This window comes from Equus przewalskii, chromosome 13, assembly GCF_037783145.1.
Source record: "Equus przewalskii isolate Varuska chromosome 13, EquPr2, whole genome shotgun sequence".
NCBI lineage: Eukaryota > Metazoa > Chordata > Mammalia > Perissodactyla > Equidae > Equus > Equus przewalskii.
In genome coordinates, this window is record NC_091843.1 from 73752841 (window position 1) to 73773875 (window position 21035).

Below are 21035 nucleotides of genomic sequence, written 5' to 3' on the forward strand. Positions count from 1 at the left end.
ATTAGGAACTTTCTGCCTATTCAGTGGTATATTAATCTATGAATGTAATTTGTCTTATAAATATAACATGTTAATAGAAAGTTAGAAATAAGTGTGATTCTCTGAGTGTGTCTTGTTTATACCTTCAGTACAGATCACTAACATGCTCTTCCCCAGCTAAGTGCTATTAATCCATTTACTGCTGCTCAGTGGAATGAAGAGAAATTACTAAAGAATTTTCCATATGTTTAAGTAAATTCCTCTGTCTGTGTGGTTTGTTCAGCTTTCTTATTTTTCTGTGTGCATGGCCCTTTTGAAGATTCCTAAAGCCAATTCTTTTTTTACTCAAAAAGGAAAGAAAGAAAGCAACAGTGGCAACAGTTCTGAATCCTTTGGCTGAAGTCCAACTTACTGGTTGTTTTGCCACTCTTAGTTCCACATGGCTGAGTTGAGAAGGCAGAAGTGGCACTGCTCTGTGCTGACCTATTGGTCATGACCACTCCTACCTCATTCTTAACATTTTCATCCTGATCTACTTCAACACATAATGTACTTCTGCAGCAGTAAAAGAAGATGTAAAAATCTAAAATCAATTAACCAATGCAATAGCTCAGGATCCACTGGGATTTTTTTTTCTTAGTGTTATAATTTAAAGCATTTGCTCAATAGGTACCATCTCATCCTATGTTTCACATGTGAGACAAGACATTTGAAAAAAGTCTCCAAAACCTAAATTAAATACATACATCAAAGTATTACCATTAATAAACAGTATATATTTCTTTGGTCTAAAGAACATATGCTAGCCTTCATCAAGAAAAAAATGCCTTGTGAATGGCTGATCGTACTCTGCACGTTGAATCACAATATCAGAATCTTCTAAATAAATTGTTATCGGATAAGGCAGAACTTCAGCTCTGAATTTATATAATTCATGCCATTGTAGGTTTTTTTCCATTGAAGAATACATTTCTCTGCCATAAATTGTACCGAGGGTGAGCAGCAGAGTCATTTGAGGTTCATTGAAAATATAGGAGAACATCATGTTTCCTGTCCTTTTGTTAAACTTGGCATATTGATTTTTTTTTGCACAGCTTGCAGCACAGAAATGTGATATACAGCTATGGCAAGACAAGCTAACCACATGTGAATTTGTTAAGTACTGCTGGATTAGCAGAAATTGTCTGACTGTGCAAATAGCAAGATTTGACTTCTCCAGGATCTCTTTATGACTTAATCAATTAAAATAACAAGTTTTGATTTTATTGCCCAGAATAAATCATTAGCAAAACTCATTTTCTCCTGATCACTCATTTGTAGGATATTTACATTCATTTTGCTTCTGTATTTCAAGCAAAGTAGCAAATATGTAGAATTGGAGCCAAAAGTTCAAAGTCAAATATAGGAAGATAAAGTTGTAACAAATGTTACCTATTATTTTAACAGTGATTCATAAATTTTGTTCAGAACGAGATTCTAGATGTTTATTTAAATTTGCCATTGCTTTTCTTTTTTCGTCTCTCTTTAGCGTTCATGCTTTTGTTCCCTTTAGGCTCAAAGGTAGCAAGATTTTTGATTTGACTAATACCTCTTACTGCATTTAATATAGAACCTTGTGGAAAGGGAGTCTCTGAAGTAGGGATGGTTTGCTCTTACCTTGTTAAACCTCCTCCTTAAATGCATCCATTATACAGTTCACTTTGCCTGACTTCAAAGAGTACAGATGGAAAGAGGATGAGCCATAACAGCAGAGTGGGTTACCCATGGTTTCTTAGAACTGCTAATACCTTATCTATCAGGTTTATCAAGTTCTCTGAGTTCTCTTGGAAGCAGATAAACCATTTTATGGTTTTCTGCAGAGCAAAACTGACAGTCTGTTTAAATCTAGGACATGTCCATAATATCATGTACATGTGATCATGTTGTCACCTGCCTTTTAAGAAAATACATTCTTTGAAACATCTCAATCTCTCGAAATCTAGATTTCTTTTTTAACAAGCAAGATTTTTTTTTCAGAATTTTTTTTCAAAATTTTCTCGACTTGCTCTCATTACTTTTAAACAGGTGGACATCTTATGAGATTGCATACCAAGTTTATTAGAAACAAGTCTTTTAAAATTATCTGGTAAAAACGCAAAGCATGAGTTGTTCCTCTAATAAAAAAGGGGGAAAAGGGTCAGAGCAAAGAAGAAAGTGCCACTGGTTTGTGTTAGGTGACACTGTGCCCTGCTTGTCTAATTTGATTACACAGAGCCCCTGAAGCCTCAGGCAAAGCTGGTTTTAGCTATAATCAGCTTCTTAACCTTTTGAGAACTAACGTAAACACTACCTAGCAGTGGTTAATTATGTTGCTCTGCTACACACTACAAAGTGCAAAGGTAAAAGCGTAGAACTACAGTAACACATGTTGTGACAAAATTTAACAAGATCACTTAAGGGGATTGCAGCAGAATGCAGTGCTGTATTTGGGATAAATTTTAAATTAATAAACAGACTTAAAGGTGCATTTTTAAAAACTTTTAGCTGTAATTTTTGCTTATGTTTTATCCATAAGTACTGAAGATTCATGTACAACTTTTTCCCTTTTTCTATCCTCACATTTGTACTTTTCTCTGAAATCCTCTTTTGATTATACATTTTAGAAGTACAAGTGTATTCATAGACTTTTATTCTTTCATTTTCAGGGTAAACAAAAGTGATAGCAATATTCATATAAGTAGAGTAAAATCCTCTTGGTTCATTTTTATAGATAATAAAAATTCATTAGGGGAAGAATAGAATTTCTTTATAGTTAAATGGAATATTGTGGGTATATAGGCAAGAACCTAACTTTTTGATTTAAAACAGCAGCTCTTGATGCAGGAATCTGATGTGTCATATGGGAAATTAATATGTAAGATGATTTTACTGTCTGTAGTTGGTGTAACTCTGGTATAGTGGGGACTAATGGGGTAGAGAACCATAAAGATTAACTAATGTACTTATCAAGGCTATCTCCTCAAAGTCATATTTGCTGGGAAAACTCCACGAGGAATAGTCTCCTGACTAAGGGTTGCAGGTGACCAGGAGAATATATGGAGCCATAAGCCTTACCCCATATTGGTTGGCCTCTGTACCAGCAATTTTACCTGAAATTTCATGCCCCCCCAAGGTTTTGAACAGTAGGATCTTAATGCCCCTCAGTGACACACATTACAAACAGTCACTGTGCGTGGAATTAACTTAAAATGGAGGTGGAGGGGAAGGTTTGGACTAAAGATTAACTATAACTTTTTTTTAATCTAAGGTCAGTCTCTCATAAATAACATGAATATGCTACAAGCTTGTCTTACGCAACGTAATTTACATTGTGCTTACAGCAAGCTTAAAAATTACATGTAAAGAAGTGAATTTGGAGAGGTGGGCATCATAAGGCCTTTCACAGTTTCTGAGACATTGGGGAGAAGTCATTGGGCAGCACAGCCAGCTCCTTTCGCCAAACTTGGCTGCCTGGTAAATAAGGTGACCTCGTTCATAAATAAATTCATTAACATAAGTGCCACCTAAAAGGAGGAGTTCAGGTGGGTTTTGTAGCCATATACTTTTGCGGAAGTGTTTTAACTGAATTGAATTCTCTGCTGTGTAATCAGTTTGTTAAAAGAAACAATTATATAAAACTCCCTGTTACAGCTGTTATGGGTATCTTTTAGACAAAGTGCTTTTTGGTTTTTGCCACATATTACAAAAATAGAATACTTGTTCAGTATCCTGGTATGGATGGAGGAGAGAGCTCAAGGCTGGAGGCCACAGGCACAGCGACTCCAGCTGCCTCTGGTCCCCTTGGCTGCCCTGAAGACTGAGGGATCACTATTTCTGCACCCTTGTAACCCATTCAGGGCCCACCATGGGCCAAGAGTGACTGATTTAGAGACAGTAACCCAGTATATCTTATGAGGTCTTCTCTTAGGAGAACCCAGAGGAGAAATCCTTGCCAGAAGTCAGTTCTTCCCCAAACAAGTATTTCTTTTTATCTTATGGACAATGAAAATCTTATAGTATGTTATTCCAGTGGTTCCCAAACTTTGCTCCACAAGAACGCTATCTGAGCTGCCAAGGCCTCTTCCCTATTACAGTTCAATCAGAATGTGTAGGGTGGGAGCCAGGAATCAGCCTTCTTCAAAGATCCCCGGGTAATCTCCAGTGGTTCCCCAAGTTTGGGAACCACTGACATACCCTTTGTATTCCCCTCCTAGCTTTAGCCATTTGGAAGCTTAGAGCTAAATTTGCGTCTCATCTGTAGCAACTAACTAGGACTGATGCCATTCATTATTTTCTTGTCCATTTTTACTTTTGCTTTGACTTCTTCAAATGTTTTTGTACTTTTGTTTAATTTTATGTTGTGTTTATTTTTTAATAGCATTATTGAAGTAGGATGTACATACTATAAAATAAATCCATTGTAAGGGTGCAATTAAGTAATGTTTTGGCAAATTTATTGTTGTGCAACCATCACCACAATTCAATTTTAGAATATTTCCATCATCCCCAAAAGTTTCTTTCTGCCCATTTGCAGTCAGTCCTGCTCCCTCCTGCAGCCCCAGACAACCCATGATCTACTGTCTCCATTAGATTTGCCTTTTCTGCAAGCGTCATATAAATGGAATCATACAATATGTGGTCTTCTATGTCTGGCTTCTTTTGCGTACAGTGTTTGTGAGGTTCAGCCATATTGTAGCATGTGTCAATAATTCACTCCTTTTTATTGCTGAATAGTATTCCATTGTATGGATATACAATCAGCCATCTGTATCCACAAGTTCCACATTCACAGCTTCAACCAACCACAGATCAAAAGGCCTGCAATGGTGATGTCTGTACTGAACATGTACAGAGTGTTTTTCTTGTCATTATCCTCTGAACAATACATTTTAACAACTATTTACATAGCATTTACATTGTATTAGGTGTAATAAGTAATCTAGAGATAAAGTATATGGTAGGATGTGCCTAGGTTATATGCAAATACTGTGCCATTTCATATAAGGGACTTGAGCATCCGAGGATTTTGTTATCTGCGGGGGTCCTGGAACCAATTCACCACAAAACCGAGGGACAACTGTAGCACATTTTGTTTATCCGTTTACCAGTTGATAAATATTTGAATTATTTTCAATTTGGAGCTATTATGTGTAATGCTACTATGAACACTCACATAATGAATCAGTCAAGATGTATGTTTCCATTTATCTTGAATGTATACTTAAGAGTAGAATTGCTGGTCATATGGTAAGTTTATGTTTAGCTTTTTAAGAGACTACAAAACTTTTTCAAAGTGGCTACACCATTTTACATTCAAACCAGCAAAGTATGAGAGTTCCAGTTTCTCCACATCCCCACCAATACTTGGTATGGTCAGTCTTTCTTATTGTAGTCATTCCAGTAGGTGTGTGGTGTTATTGTGGTTTTAATTTGCATTTCCTTAGTGACTACTTGATGTTGAATATGTTTTCATGTGTTTATTAGCCATATGTGTGTCTTCTTTGGTGAAATGTCTATATTTCTTTTGCCTATTTTTTAATCTGATGTTTGTCTTCTTATTGGGTTAAAGGAGTTCTTTATATATTTTGGATACAAGTCCCTTATCAGATATGTGATTTACAAATATTTTATCCCAGGTTGTGACTTGTCTTTTCCTTTTCTTAATGGTATCTTTTGAAGAGCAGAAATTTTTATGAGTTCAAAATTTAATGAGGTTTAATTTATCATTATTTTTCTGTTATGGGTCATATTTTTTGGTGTTGTAGACATCTAAGAAATCTTTGCCAAAGTCAGGGTCACAAAGATGATCTCCAATGTTTTGTTGTAGATTAGCTCTTACATTTAGGTATGATTCATTTTGAGTTGATTTTTATGTATGGTATGTGGCAAGTATCTAAGTTCATTTTCCCAGCACCATTTGTTGAAAAAATATTCTTTCCCCATTGGATTGCCTTGAACCTTTCTCAAAAATCAACTGCATAAAGTAAGGGTTTATAAATAGACTTTACCTTCTGTTCCATTGATCTATATGTCTGTTTGTTACTCCAGCACCATGCCATTTTGAATGCTGTAGCTTTAGAGTAAATTTTGAAATTAGGTAGTATAAGTTCTTCTACTTTGTTCTTTATTTAGGTCGGCTGTAATTTCTCTTAGCAGTGTTTTTTAGTTTCTTGAACTTCTTTTGTTAAATATATTCTTAAGTTTTTACTCCTTTTGATGCTATTGTAAGTGGAATTCTTAATTTCATTTTTGAATTGTTTGTTGCTAGTATAAAGAATTTAAAATTGATTTTTGCATAGTGATTTTGTTTCTCTGACCTCACTGAAACTTATTAGTTCTAGAATTTTTTTTACTTAGAATCTTTAGGATCTCCTATGTATAGAACTATGAATAAAGACAGTTCACATCTTCCTTTCCAATATGCATGACACTAATTTCTCTTCTTGCTTTACTGCACTGGCTATAACTTCCTGTGCCATGTTGAGTGGTGAGAGCAACTCTAGATTCTCACTTATTTCCTTTGAGGACTATTGTTGTTGCTGCTATTTTTTTGTTTGTTCATTGGTTTTTGTTTTGTTTTTAGAAGTGCCTGAACTTAATCTGCAGAATCTGTCTCGCCTTCAGGGTGCACATGCTGATATCTCTGTTCTTTTGGGTTTTTTTAATTCCTATTATTTTATTTTGTTTTAGTCCGGCTTCCTAGAGATCACACCTACATAGTTTAATGGTCAGAGTGTTTGCTCAATCATCGCAAGCCAGCAGGGCTCTGTGCATGGATCTGTGTGTGAGTTGCAGAGTATATTCAAAGTTCATGCAGTTTTTAAGTCTACCCCAAGCTTTTGTTTTCTACTGGGCTTTCCTGGGACTTCCATGCCTGTGCTCAGCCTCCCAGTCAGGAGAGATATGCTGGGGGTTCATGTGGTCTCTCAATGGCTCTCCCACTTCAGGATCTCCCTATTAAATTTCTGGCTAGTCCACTGGTCTGCTCCTCACCCCAGGTGAGATCACTGCCTCAGTCTAGCAGGGCCATGGGCTTTTATGGTTAGTTTTCCACCGAGTTTGCTGTATTTGCTGGTAACACCTTTGGGCGTATGTTTTTCTCCTTCTACTCCAAATCAAGTCAGCCCCTCTAGCAGCGAAGCTGCAGGTTTTTACAGCCCTTCCCACCTTGGAAGCACTACAATGCCTACCGAGCTGCTCACCACAGATGACCGCTGTTCTTACCTGTAGTTCAGCAGTTTTTTAGGAATAAACACCTCTGAATTGGTTGTCTGCCTTTGGTTGGTTTCTAGAGTGCTGAAACGCTTGCACTTGACAATTCTGTCTTTTATAGTTGTATTTGGGGAGATGATTTGCCAACCTCTTCCCTTGCCATCACTGGAAGTTCTGCCTGGGTTCCTTTTTGTAAGCCACAAACCCTTTTGGAATAAGATGAAGTATTAAAATAAAAAAGTAAGCAAGGGTAAAGGAAATCTAAAAATAGGAAAATAAATTCTTTATGGAGCAACAGTAATTTTTAACTCCTATGACAGATTTTCCCAGTGTGCCTAGGAATGGAAGTTATCTTGATCTTTTAACAGAGAGTTTTACTCTGTCAGAAAATACAAAAGTACAAATCACCCTTGGTTGCTTGTCATTGAAATGTAAAATAAATGGGGGAGAAAAAAAGTATATATCTGACAAAAAAAAATAGAACAATTTGGGTCAAAATGCTACCCTGGGATTCTTTTTGTTTCATTTTATTTTGTTTTCTCCCAAAGGTCAGATCCCAAAACTTGTACAACTTTAGACTGTAGGAATGCTTTAGAAAATGCACTGTGATAAAACCGCCAGATTGAAGGTTTCTTAAGTGCTACTGTCCAAAATCACTAGGCACGCTTGAAACTAGTAATTCTTGTCAGAATATACACTCTCAGTGTGTGACTTTTATCTGCAGGTGGCAGAGCATATGTTTTAGCACCAAAAAGTGTAAGGTGGCAGAGGGAGGATATTTAATCTGTTGTAACCTATTTTTATGTTTAATTTTTTTTCTTATAGCTGCTTAGTTCTGGTCAAATGTAGGCTAACTAAAATATTTTCAGATCTTAAGGGCTATATTTAAATTAAGAAAGAAATGGTTCCAAATATAATTGTGTCATTTGTTTTTATTTAACACATGAATCAAGGTTATTGGACCAGCATCTCCCATAAAAGAAAAATACAGTGGTGTCTTCTGTAACTCAAGTTCTGAGAGTGAGTTCTTCTCTTCAAATGGATTTTCTGGTTAAATTTTAATTAACCCTTTAAACACTACAAGCACCTTTGTTTTTATCTTTATTATAACAATCCATTTTCCTACCCTAGGAAATAGCTACCTAGGTATGGCTAGCAGTTATGTATAGCAAGCAAATATCACTTAGTATTTTCTAACTACTATAGTTCTTACTATATGATTCAAAATTATTGTTGTGTATATTAATCATAATTAAGGCCTTGGCTAAAGGATAAAAGTTACAAATTCAAACCCCAACTGATTTGTGGCATGCAGAAATGGAAGTCCAATGTTGTCAAATTTTCCACTTTTTCCAAAGAAGCCAGAAATCTCTGTATTTGTTTGAAATCTCTCTTATTTGAAATCTAGAGAGATTAATAGTTAAACTTAAGTTTTTAAAGCTATTATATCGGTCGATTAAAATAACTACCATTCAGATCAGGCCCCCACGCAGCCAGTTTGCAACCTGTAGTAAGGAAGAGTCATCAAGCCTGTTCTGACGACTGCCTCTGCCTGATTTCCTGTCATATATCTCTTGCTTATGAAAGAACGTATAACATCCTCCCCATTAGTTTGTCTTTATTATTTTACTGTAGAATTCTGAAGTAATGCATTTTAGTGGAAGATGGGCTGAATGAGGCATCCAAAAACCGTGATTCTGAGGTTAATTATATTTGTTAAGCCCTTCCTATATCAACCACACCCTGGTCTAAGTACTTTAGATGTATTAACTCATTTAACTCCAATTTTGGTTTTGCTTTTTAAAAGTTTTACAATGTTAAGTCAATCATTTAACTTCTGTAGGTCTGTTTCCTCTGCTTGAAAAATTATAGGATTGGTGATTATATATATATATAAAATCATATATATATATGAGTGAACTAAATCTGTAAGAACTCTTTCAGCGTGAAAATTCTTTCTTCTGGAGAATATGAGGTTAGATTCAATGAAACAAAAGTAAATTGTCAGACTATAGCGTTAATTTGTATGAGTTTGTAGCACATTATCGCATATAACGCAATAGAAGTAAATGTATATAATCTTCAATTCATTACATTCCTTCAACAAGTACCATGTTATGAAGATTTCAGTTAAGTCGAGGAAGAATTTTAGTATCTGCTAACCATAGAGGTTATAAAGGCCTAGACCCTATCCTGGAGGAGCTTATGATCTCATTGAGGCAATGCATCATGCAACTAAAACTTAAATGAGAGCAGGAGATAACTACCCAGATGAGAGTTACACACAGCAAGGCCTTAACTGTTCCAAGGCTAACAGAATGGATGTATGAATATGTGCGGTGTGTCTGTGGAAGATGAGACGGGAAAAGGGGAAGATTTGAATTGGAAGGTGTAGAGACCATTTAAGATGGAAAACAATTTCAAAGTCAGAAATTGGAATGTTATCATACCAAAGAAATAGAAGTCAACTGCCTTCATCGTGCTTAGAGGATAGTGAGAGATTTTACAGAAAAGTCAAGATAATTATTACAATGCATATTCTACCTTTTATAAAGGTGGATGACTATAATAATGTACCCAATACGACTCTTGTGACTTTGACAGAAAACACAAATACTTGAGGTGCAGTTGTTAAATAATTTATTTTGTTTGCAGCTAACTGTCAAATAGTTCAGAAAAAAAAAGCACATGAAAGCAATGAAGCACATGTGGTAAAATGTTAACAATTAGGGAGTGCAGAGGAAAGGTGTATGGGCAATCATTGTCCTGTCGCAACTCCTATAGGTTTAAATGTTTTTACAGTAAAAGTTGGGGAGTGAGTAAAAGAGTGGAGAGAAGATTAAAGAAGTAGCCCTCCAAATAACTTAAAGATCAAAGAATAAATCTAGAAAATACTAGAATTGAGCCATAATGAAAATACAAAAACTTTTTGGTATAGCTAGATTACTAAAAAGAGAAATTTATACCCTTAAATGCTTGTATTAAAAAAGAATAAATGCTAAAAATTAGTGAACTTTTTAAATTAAAAAATTAAATGTAATATAAAAATATGTTTAAAAATCAAGTTTAATATAGTGGTTATGGTGTACATCTGTAAAGTAACTAGATGCATTATGAATGTTTGGTAAACTTGCATCGTTTCAAATTTCCCAAATCTTAGCAAGTGGATTTCGTGTTGTATCCTGTAGGCAGAAAATAACTGACTGCTTTTGCACACAAAGAAGAGTAAATATAAAGCAATAAGTCCTTTTTTTTTTTTTGACAATTATATCTCTACATTTCAGTACGATTTTGTTCACTTATCTAAAAGCAAAGCAGAATTCCTCAGCTTCCAATGAATTTTGGGCAAAGTAAATTTATTCTCCAATTTGACTTTGTCTTGTTTCACCAGAATTGTGAAGATATACCTATGATGATATTCTTGACTATCCAGATGATTGAGTAATTTCGCACTTCAATGAGGCACAGCCTAATCAAACAGTCATGGAAACTTTATGACTTTAAAAGAACCACCTATGGTAATAGCCAATTTTTAATTTTAGTAGGAATTTGTTTCACTAATGTCTCTCTTCACCAACATTATAATAAATCAAATGAAAAAGAACCCTGGCCACATTTTTTTAATTAAAGTAAAATTCACAGAACAGAAAATTCACCAGTGTAACCATTTAAAATATTCAATTCAGTGACTTAAAGTATGTTCACAATTTTGTGCAGCCATCACCACTATCTAATTTCAGAACATCTTCATCAATCCCAAGAGAAACCCCTACCCATTAAGCAGTCACTATCCATTCGCCCTTCTCCTCAGCCCCTAACAACCACTAATCTGCTCTGTGTCTCTATGGATTTGCCTATTGTGGACATTTCCTATAAATAGAATCATACAATATGTGGCTTCTTGTGTCTGGCTTCTTTCATTTAGCATGATGTTATCAATGCTCACCCATATTGTAACATGTATCAGTTCTTCATTCCTTTTCATAGCCAAATAATATTCTGTTGTATGAATATACCAGATTTTGTTTTTCCGTTCATCAATTGGTGGATATTTGGGTTGTTTCCACTTTTGACTATTATGAATAATGCTGTTATAAATATGCATGTACAAGTTTTTGTTTGAACACCGGTTTTCAGTTCTCTTGGTTATATACCTAAGAGTGAAATTGCTGGGTCCTATAGTAATTCTATGTTTAACCTGCTGAGGAATTGCCAAACTGTTTCTCTGGCCACATTTGTAATGTAACGTTTTAAGGCCAGCTTGTGGGAAGGGGACCTTATAAATTGAGAGCTTCCAAAATCTCCCCCCCACCAAAAAGTTTAGTAATAATCTCAATGGCAAAGTTATTTGAGTTCAAGTCTCTCTTTTGACATTACTAAGCATTTCTCTGCCAGCTTAATTGAGTTTTGAGGGCTTTTATTCTGTTCTCTCTAACCAATAGTTGCTTATTTGAAGAATATGGGTGGGTAGGGGGTGGTAACTAGCGTATGAAGTATATTTTTCCCTTAATTTTTGTCTTCAGTTAAAGAGGACAAATGCTTTACCCTACAATTTAGAAGCATAATATCTGGACGTTTCAGTCCCTAATCTTATGTGCCTTAAAATAGTTATAAATTAGGACGGTGTCTTCCAAGTGCTCGATAACTGTTTTAAATGTTCTAGTGTGTCCCTGAAATATTTCTCAACAACTGCTAGCTCTCTGTGCTTAAGGTGTTTGCATTATTAAAATTTCTGAGAAGTTTGAGAATTTCTTGAGAAATTAAAATATTGGACCTTTTAAACTATTAAATGGTTTACATATATGCTTTGAGGTTTTGGCCTATTGTTAGCTTCCCCCAAGGAAGTGAAATATTTCGTATTTGGAATTGATCCAATCTCCCACTTGCCTGCATTCAACTTATGTTGCATACATCCAAGTCTTGGCATTTGAATGGTCTTTTTCCTTCATCTGAATACTTTCTAACTTGAAGAAAAATAGCACTTTCCATTTAAAACTTGCCTCCCTTCTCTCCTTCCCCTCTTCACCCATAAGTGATGTCTTCATACTATGTATGTACAATCCTGTGAGGAGAGAGGGCATCCATCGGTATTTTCCAACTCAGAACGATTATCCTTAAATACCCTCGGGCCTGGAGATCCATAGAAGAGCTGCAGGAAGTTCCATAAACCTTTGAAATTCTGTGTTGACTTGGAGTTATGGAGAGGGGAATCGTAGCTTTTTTTGTATTCTCAAAGGAGTGTATGATTCACAAAAAGTGAATATCTGGTGGTTCTAACAGTGGCCTGGAGAGCAAAAGGGACACACTTCCAGGGGTACCATGGTGTGTAATTAAGTCATGAGTATATTTCAGTCAGGCTTTGAACTGCAGGGTCAAAGTAACAGCCGTGCTAAGGATGAGGCAAGGAATCAGTGTTGCTGGGTTTGTAAGATCACTGCAAGTCACACTGCTTGCTTGGGCAGAAATCATAGAACCATTTTCTCCCTTTTGCATTCTGGCTTTTCCCATCCTCTCGTACCTATAGTCCTCCTCATTTTTAGAAATAAAAACAAGGCTTTAAGAAAACTCGTCGTTCTGTTTAGTATTTTGTTGGTCTTCAGTTATTTGCATATCCCCTAGCAGATGTCCTTCACCTTCCTTAAAACTATTTGTGGGCATCACTACAGTAAGATGCCACTGAAAGGGGAGGACTAGCTTAGCCTAATGCTGCTGTACGTTAGATAGCCCCAGGGGATCTCATCAGACGCTCACTAGCTTTGCAACCCCAGAGCAACCGGTAGCTCTCAGGGATTTCAGTGGATGATCGAATGGAGGTGCCGACAGGGAGCTGCTTTGAAGGGCAGATCAAGGGTAGATTCTTAGGAAGCTGAAGGTGGTTTCTAAGAATGGATTCAGGAGGGTGGGAATGTTAGGGCACTTACAGAGATGGAATAGCCAGTGGTAAGGGCACGTGGAAGACAGCAATGCTGTTAGCCCCGCTCGGAATGCAACATCACCTTCCACCCTTTGCCCGCTGGGACTTGCATAGAGTATCTTCTCCAGCCACCAAAGTTTTTTTTTTTTTTTTGACTATTTGATCACATTGTTCAGTTCTTTGAAAGAGTTTTACCTTCCATCTGTCTCTTATTGAGTCCCCAAAACCACTTGTGATCCCACATAAATATCTAAACACTTTTTCAGTCTTAGCTTCTGCACAGATTCCAATTTTGTGAGCCTGTTCACAGAAGTGAGTCTTAAAAAAAATAGTACTAAGAAATGGGAAGCATTATGAGGTATTTTTTTTTCACTGATGTGTGCAGGAAGAAGGGAACTAGCCCTGTTTGCACACCTGCTGTGTGCCGTTCACTTTATGTGTATCGCCTCGTTTACTCCTCACGGTTCATCTTTGTAGTGAGTGTTACGATCTTTTTTACAGATGAACAAACCGAGGTTCACGAAGTTTATAAGTGTGAGAGTTGGGATTCTGACCTAGATCTGGTAGTTCTGAACGCACCGCTTCCCCTGCACCCACCCCAGAGCAGCAGCCCCAGAGGCGCTTCTCGAAGGTCTGTGGTGGCAGCAGCCTTGAGCGCCTGGGAATTTGTTCTCGAGCTACATTATATATTTACAAATATATTGTGTCTGTAGTTAGGGTAATTTGGGGGAAAGCTAATAGAATTTATGAGGAGGCTAAAGTCCCAGCAGATTTGCAAGCTATTCCTTGGTGCTTTCCCTGAAGGACTATATATGGAGATGATTAGAGGAGAAGTAGAATAAGCAGCTGATAAATGGATAATTTTTAGTTTCTATTTGTTGTTTGAACTCTTGATGTTTTTCTTTATTCTAGTGAAATGTCACAAGTAAAAATGTGGAGAATTTATTACAATTTTAACATGGTGGAAGGTAGAGCGAACAAATGGAGAAAAAGAATCCAGGGGAAGGGTTAATAATTAAATAATGAAACAGTTAAAATAAACTTGAAAATATCCTTTAACTTTGACAAAAGTACATGCAATAGGTACGGGTCTCTTTAGCCTTTGGTACTTAGCTCTGAAATCCCAGGAAGTCAAGGAGCGTATTAAGAGGGAAACCTCAGAACAGCACTGGACTGAGAGTGAGGAGAACCAAGTCCTTGCCCTCTCTACCCCCACCAACCCGACCCCCTTCCCTTAGCAGTTCTGGCTCCTTCCTTCCGTCTTCATTCAAAATTATTTACTGAGTCCTCCTGTATGTCAGACACTACTCTAGATTCTGGGTATTTAGCAGTGAAAGGATAAACAAAAGTTTTGTTGCATAGAGCTTAAATTTTAGAAGAGAAATTTATTTATTTATTTTGTTATTAATATTTTTAGATAGTGGTGTTAGGATAAAAATTAAGCAGGTTAAAGGGTGAGAGAGTACCTGCTGGGGATGCGGCGGTGTATTTTGGATAGAGTGGTCAGGAAAGACCTCTGAGAACCTCCTTGGGTTGTCATTGGACCTTTTGGGAGCTCATTCTCTTTATACATAAAATGAGAGCATTGCTAAGTGCTCGCTAAACGTCTGCAAAATTCTATGCTTTCTTTAAGGGACAAATTTTGGGTTAAATCATCTCTTGTGTATATAAGGTATGGTCTTTGTTGTCCACTGATCTCAAAATATAATAAGAATGTTCACTGATTCCCAAAGTTAATCCCATTTTACATTTGGGGAGTTTAAACTGAGAGTTAAATGCCTTCCCAAAGGTTGCATAATAGTAAAAGAAGGATTAGAGCTCTTAATTCCTACCCCTCTCAGTCTGAAAATTCGGCCTCACTATATGGTATAATAAGAAGTGAAATTGAAATGTCAGAGCAGTTCAAAGTAGATTAAAGATGTGTAAGCTATGATAGACTAAAATATTTACAAATAAGAAATTGGATAAGTATATCCCACTGCACTCATTTATGGCAGGCAAGTAAGCCATGTGATACGCTTTAAACCAGTAAAATAGCAAATCCTCCCCAAGAAAAATCTATAATTTTAATCAAAAGTTTGTTTCAGTCATTGAAATTCTGTTATTGCTGCTTACAAACATTAAAGTCAATCAAAACATCAGTAGCTTTGCAAGATCAATATTTTTAATATGTTTGTATTGCAGTACTGTAGATTTTTGGCTAATGGATCGCACCCATATTGATTTCCATGGGAAATGTTAGTCTGATACTGAAATAATTAAAAGAAAATACACAGGGATTATTGGTTTGGAATTTTGAAGGAGATAGAAGTATAAAAATTGGTTATTGACTAAATTGCTTGGGGTGAGTGAACCTTGGGCGCTTGCAATAAACTTGTAGCTCTCAGTCATTACCAAATACTACCTTAGTCCCTTAAACTGAAAATCAATCAATAACCTATTATAACAATGCAAATTGTGGTGCAATAACACACTAGGCATGTAAGAATCACATTTTATGAAAACAGATATGCATAAGCTTATGTATGGGTGTACTGAAAACATCTTCCGAGACATAGTAACTGATTTTGACTTTGAGATTCCTGCTGAAGATAGTTTGAGTAGCGTTTTTAAAGAGATAAACTGCCACAAAATAACAGTAAAAAGAAGCATACAATTATTGTATGAACAATAATGGAAGTGCAGACACTACATGTCAAATGACAGATTCTGTTATTTTGATTCAGAGCAAAATTACAATTGTTACTCTGTTCCCAAAGCATTGGAATAATGTATGCAAGCATTAGATTAGATACAAACACATTCCCCACAATATGATTCTAATGCACATTACATTTCTCTTGTTTTTTAGCCTTTCGTTAGGAGAGCCATATTTTCATCTAGAATGTTTACTCTGTGTTTTCATTTGCTTATCATTATAAATTTATGAATTCTTTATCTCTCAGAGGCAATCTAGGGTTTCAGAGAAAGAGAACATTTTTTTAATGTCTCAGTATAAGTTCAGACCAGTATAATAGTACTTAGATGTATCAGTTACATATTTTGTTGTATATTTTTATTAACTTAATTTTAAAAGTTGTGTTATTTATATATTATGGAGACGTTTATTTGCTTTGAGAGGAGCGTGGGATTAAAAGAGAAAACTGAAAATCGCTGATCACAATTGGTAAATTTTGTTGCCATCTCTGTAAACCTGGTCAGTATTTTTGATGTTGATAATAAGTTGAGCTCTCTTTATAAATAGAAAATTGACCATGATTCCTTCCACCTCATGAGATCATAACACTCACATAATAGCAGTGTCAGTCCATTTCAGTTTAGTGTTAATCTTTGATCACCATTTTTGCCAAATTTCTTTCATCCTAATTTGATTTTTTTATTTTTTATCATTATAACTAGCATTATCCCCAAATTCAGTTGATAAAATCTTTCTTCTTCCTACTCTGTTTGAAATTTATACCTGAATGTGACTTTTCTCAAACATTCTATGTCTACCCAGTCAGTTAAGCTGTTAGGACATTCTGTTTTGATGGATCCAGCCTTCAGAATGATTTATGAGACATGACGCTTCACTGTTATCTAACGTTACGTACATCGTACCTGAAAATAACCAAGTTGTACAGTAAAGATATCTACATGTGAGCTGTATAAATATTCATACAGTTTTTGCTAAATCATTCAATGGCTTTCTGCCGTGGATATTATTAGCAAAGTATCCATGGTCTTAAAAATGATAGGATTCTAATTCCCTGGCCTGCTCTTTCCAGGTTTTCGTATACAATTGTTCTTCCTGTTGTTTATCTCTTTATGAGAATTCCAACTGGAATTTGTGTCACTTATCATTGTCAGAAAAGGTTATTTCTTCAGCAGATAGAATTTTTGCAATCCCCAGTTGGAATTTCCAGTTGTCTAACTAGTCAAGGAGCTGGGCATAATGAAAATGGGAAATCATCAGCTCTTAGAAATCCAGCAGAGCGAGTACCTAGTTCTCCAAGTCTCCACAGCCCCCTCCTACACCCACAGGTGCCTCCGCTCAGAGCTCTTCCAGATTTTTCATCTAGGTCACTGGTGCAGTTCTAATCAGGATGGTTGCCATCTGACAACTCTCTGGTAGCCTGGAAGAAGTCACATAATTTGTGATTTGGTCCGGAACATCCCTGATGTTTTTACTGACTCTAAGCAAAAGCCAAGCCAACTTCTGTCTCTGAAGGTAGGATCTGAGAGCAGGACTGAGGCTCTGGAGGACAGATTTTTAACATTTATCTATGGACTCTGGACATTTGACAAAATCTGTTGCACTCAGTAGACAGCACTCAAATTAAAAGAGGCTGTTCTTCATCTAGTGAGAATGTCAGAAAACCAGGGAGGAGAGAGGATTCCAAAGAGCTGCTTCTGGTGCAAACTTTTTATATTAATGGGCAAGTGAATACCAGTGTCAGAAGTTCATACCCCAGTATGAACAAGATGATTTGATTTTGATTTTCAGACAAAAACAGACTTTCTGTATTCTAGGTCATACTGATAAAAGCTGATTCTAGAATCAAACTATTCAGACAGTCCATACCAAACCTTACCTATAAGCAGCTGGAAAATACTTGGAGGTCTTTATTCATTAACAAATTATTACACAGGCACACTGCTCAAAGATTGTGCAAGGTAGTGGCTAAGACAACAGGAGCCATAGTGCCTGAGTTCATATCCTTTCTCTGCCACTTTCTACCTTTGTGACCTCAGAAGAGTTGCCTAACCTCTCTGTGCTTCCATTCTTTCACCTATAAAATGACAGTAATAATGGGGCTTACCTCATAGTGAGGTAGTCGTGAGGATTAAATACAGGTGAAGCATTTTTTACTTGAGTCTCTATACATTCTGTTCTGACGTCTATACTGTTGGAAGCAGAAATGAAAGATTTAATCTCCAGTAGTTTTCTCTCTAAAATCCCATCTCCTGTAATCTGGGAGAGTGCGCCTATCCTGTGCCCCATGGCACTGTGCACAACCCCTACCACAGTGTGTATTACTGTATGATAACCATTTACTTATCTCTCCTACCTCCATTAAACTGTCGCTTCGTAAGGATAAAAACCGTGTCTATCTTTTCATCATTGTTGCTTCAATGCCTAGTATATGGTTTGTAGTCTGTAAATATTTATTGGATGAATGTTAAATGGAATATAATAAAAGAAGTATCACAAATATTAGAGTATTCATCTATAGAATTTTGCCTTGACTACATTATGTCTCGTATCAGCGGAGGCTGACATACAATGAATGACTGATTTCAACTTCTTTACACTGGCCTCTACTAGAATATTCTACACTTAGATATCCACAGGGATCACCCCTTCGTCACCTTCAGGTCTTTATTCAGATGTCATCTTCTTAATTGATTCCTGTCCTGATGGTCTCCTTTAAAATTGCATCTCCTTCCCTTCTCTGTTCTGTTTTATTTTTCTGTAGCTTTTTGGCAGTGCAATCTTCAACGTGTTTGGGTGATTTGTTATGTTTATGGTTTGTTGTTGGCCTCCCTGCCGTCCACTAGAGTGTAAGCCTTATGGGTTTTGCTCAGATACGTCTCCAGCATCTGGAACAGTGCCTGGCACAAAGTAGGCAGGCACTTTAAAAGTGTCTCTTGAATTAATTAGTAAACTAAGCATATTCTGGCTTCCAGTTTGGAAATAAGTGAAAGCAAAGTTACTATTCAAGGATAATCAACAAAGAATTAGAAACAAGAAACCTTGAGTTCCATCTTGACATGAGTCATATATGGTTTTTGTGCTAAACATCCATATTTCACCTCCCTGAGCCCTTCAATTCATCCTCCAAATTCTTAAAATCACCCTTACCGAAATATCACTCCAAGGGTCATTCTGAGGAATGTAGTGCAAATTACTTTATAAAATAATATATGTCTAAGACTGTGTCTTTAAAGTAATATGGGATCCTAGTGTTAGAGGCATTTTTTAAAATGGTTAAGCCCTAAAGCAAGCTGCTTCTTTAAATATGTGAGTCTGAGCTTTTCATAGAACATGAATGCAGAATCTCTGCAAGGTTTTAATTAAGAGCAATTAAAATATCTATATTAAAATATGTTTCAGGGACTGGCTCCGTGGCCAAGTGGTTAAGTTCACACGCTCCACTTTGGCGGCCCAGGGTTCACTGGTTTGGATCCTGAGCGCTAACCTACACTCTCCTCATCAAGCCATGCTGCGGTAGTGTCCCACATAGAAGAGCTAGAATGACCTACAGCTAGATATACAACTATGTACTGGGGCTTTGGGGAGAAAAAAATAAAAGAGGAAGATTGGCAACAGATGTTAGCTCAGGGCCCATCTTCCTCAAAAAAAAAAAAAAAAGCCCTACCTGATCTTGAGACTTTTCTATAAAAAAAATAAAATATGTTTCAACCTGTCAGCTTAGTAGGGGTTTTATTTCAATGAAAAATTTATTTTTTTACGTGTTACAACATAGAATGCTACATTATGCCAGTGCCACCAGGGAAAATGTGGTGTGCTGAAGTAGTAAGAAACAATGTAAGTAATTTATAAATTAATTCCCTGCATTATTTTTGTTAAAAATTTTTTTTCATTAAGATTAAACTTTCAGGGGCCAGCCCCGTGGCCAAGTGGTTAAGTTTGTGCGCTGCGTTTCAGTGGCCCAGGGTTTTGCTGATTCAGATCCTGGGCGCAGACATGGCCTCGCTCATCAGGCCGTGCTGACGCAGCATCCCACATGCCACAACTAGATGGACCCACAACTAGAATACACAACTATGTAGTGGGGGGCTTTGGGGAGAAAAAGGAAAAATAAAACAAATTTTTTTTTAATTTAAAAGCAAAAGATTAAACTTTCATTTGGGTAGTTAATTGTTTGAATTCATTATGCAGGCATCACACAAATGCAAAATTGAACAAGAGAATTATATAGGAAGTAGAAAGGAGTTGTACGTGAGGCAACATATTAAAAAATATAAAGTTTCGGTGTCATACGTGAGGTGAGATTTTTATTCAGCTTGTTGTTTATAGGATTATTTAGCTGCTTAAATAATGATGTCATAAAATGACTTAAGCAAGCTTACATTAATAAGAAGGAAAGTTTGAACAAAAGATTTAAAGAAGATAAGTGGTTGGTTACTTGTTGGCACAAGGAAGCCAGATCTATATACCAAAACAAGGTAACTCCCAAGTGTTTATAAAGGGGAGAGATAGAGAGAAATTATCAAAACCCAAAAGGAAGAGCAAACAAATGAAAGAAGCAATAGTTTTTAGGACAGATGAGACCGAGCTATCTCGTAGTATAAGATTTGAAAAGAGAGTAGACATGAAGCTGAATAAGAATTAAATAAATGTGAAAACAGAGAGATAGATTATACTTTTTCTCAATATAGCAGAAAGATCTAAACAAACTTGTCTTTTTTAAATAAGAAAGTAACATGAAGAGAGGAGAGCTGTGTACATGGCACGCATTGTAATATTTTTGATTCTTATTTTCCCACCAAAAAAATCTCTCCTTTCTCTCATCAGTGCATTCCCCATACATTAGTCTCTCTATAGCCAGTGGTAAAATGTAAATATTAGCAAGAATGAGTAACATAATGGAATAATAACATCTGCATCCATGCAACAATATTTATTGAGCATTTCCTGCATGTGCAGCGTATCCTGTTCTTCATAGAATAAAGGACAGTAGGAAGGAGATAAAAATTCATAAATTTAATAATTCAAGGAGAAAGATATAAGGGTCATAAGGGAGATTTTGATATAAGTAATAGAGAAATTTGGAAGAAGGTGTGATTCTACCTAATTATAAAATCCAACAAGACATTCAAGGATTGAGGAGGGGAGGTCCGTTAGACTGAACCATAAAAGATGGGTAGGATTTGAAGATCTGTAGAAGGGAAGAAGAATATTTCA

General features: G+C 36.3%; 1 protein-coding gene across 30 annotated transcripts in view; it reads left to right on the forward strand.

Moving 5' to 3' along the window:
* The window catches only part of ARB2A (ARB2 cotranscriptional regulator A), a 382974-nt gene that overhangs the window by 298427 nt on the left and 63512 nt on the right, over nucleotides 1–21035 (forward strand). For 2 of the 30 annotated variants that reach the window (XM_070571461.1, XM_070571441.1), the window contains one exon: nucleotides 10601–10810. The exons of 27 other annotated variants lie outside the window; for them this stretch is intronic. In XM_070571461.1, the coding sequence (XP_070427562.1) occupies nucleotides 10601–10608 (8 nt within the window). In that variant the 3' untranslated portion in view covers nucleotides 10609–10810. Of the gene's footprint in view, nucleotides 1–10600; nucleotides 15181–21035 lie in introns of those variants that run through there. One more of the 30 variants, XM_008530020.2, reaches the window with a different exon arrangement.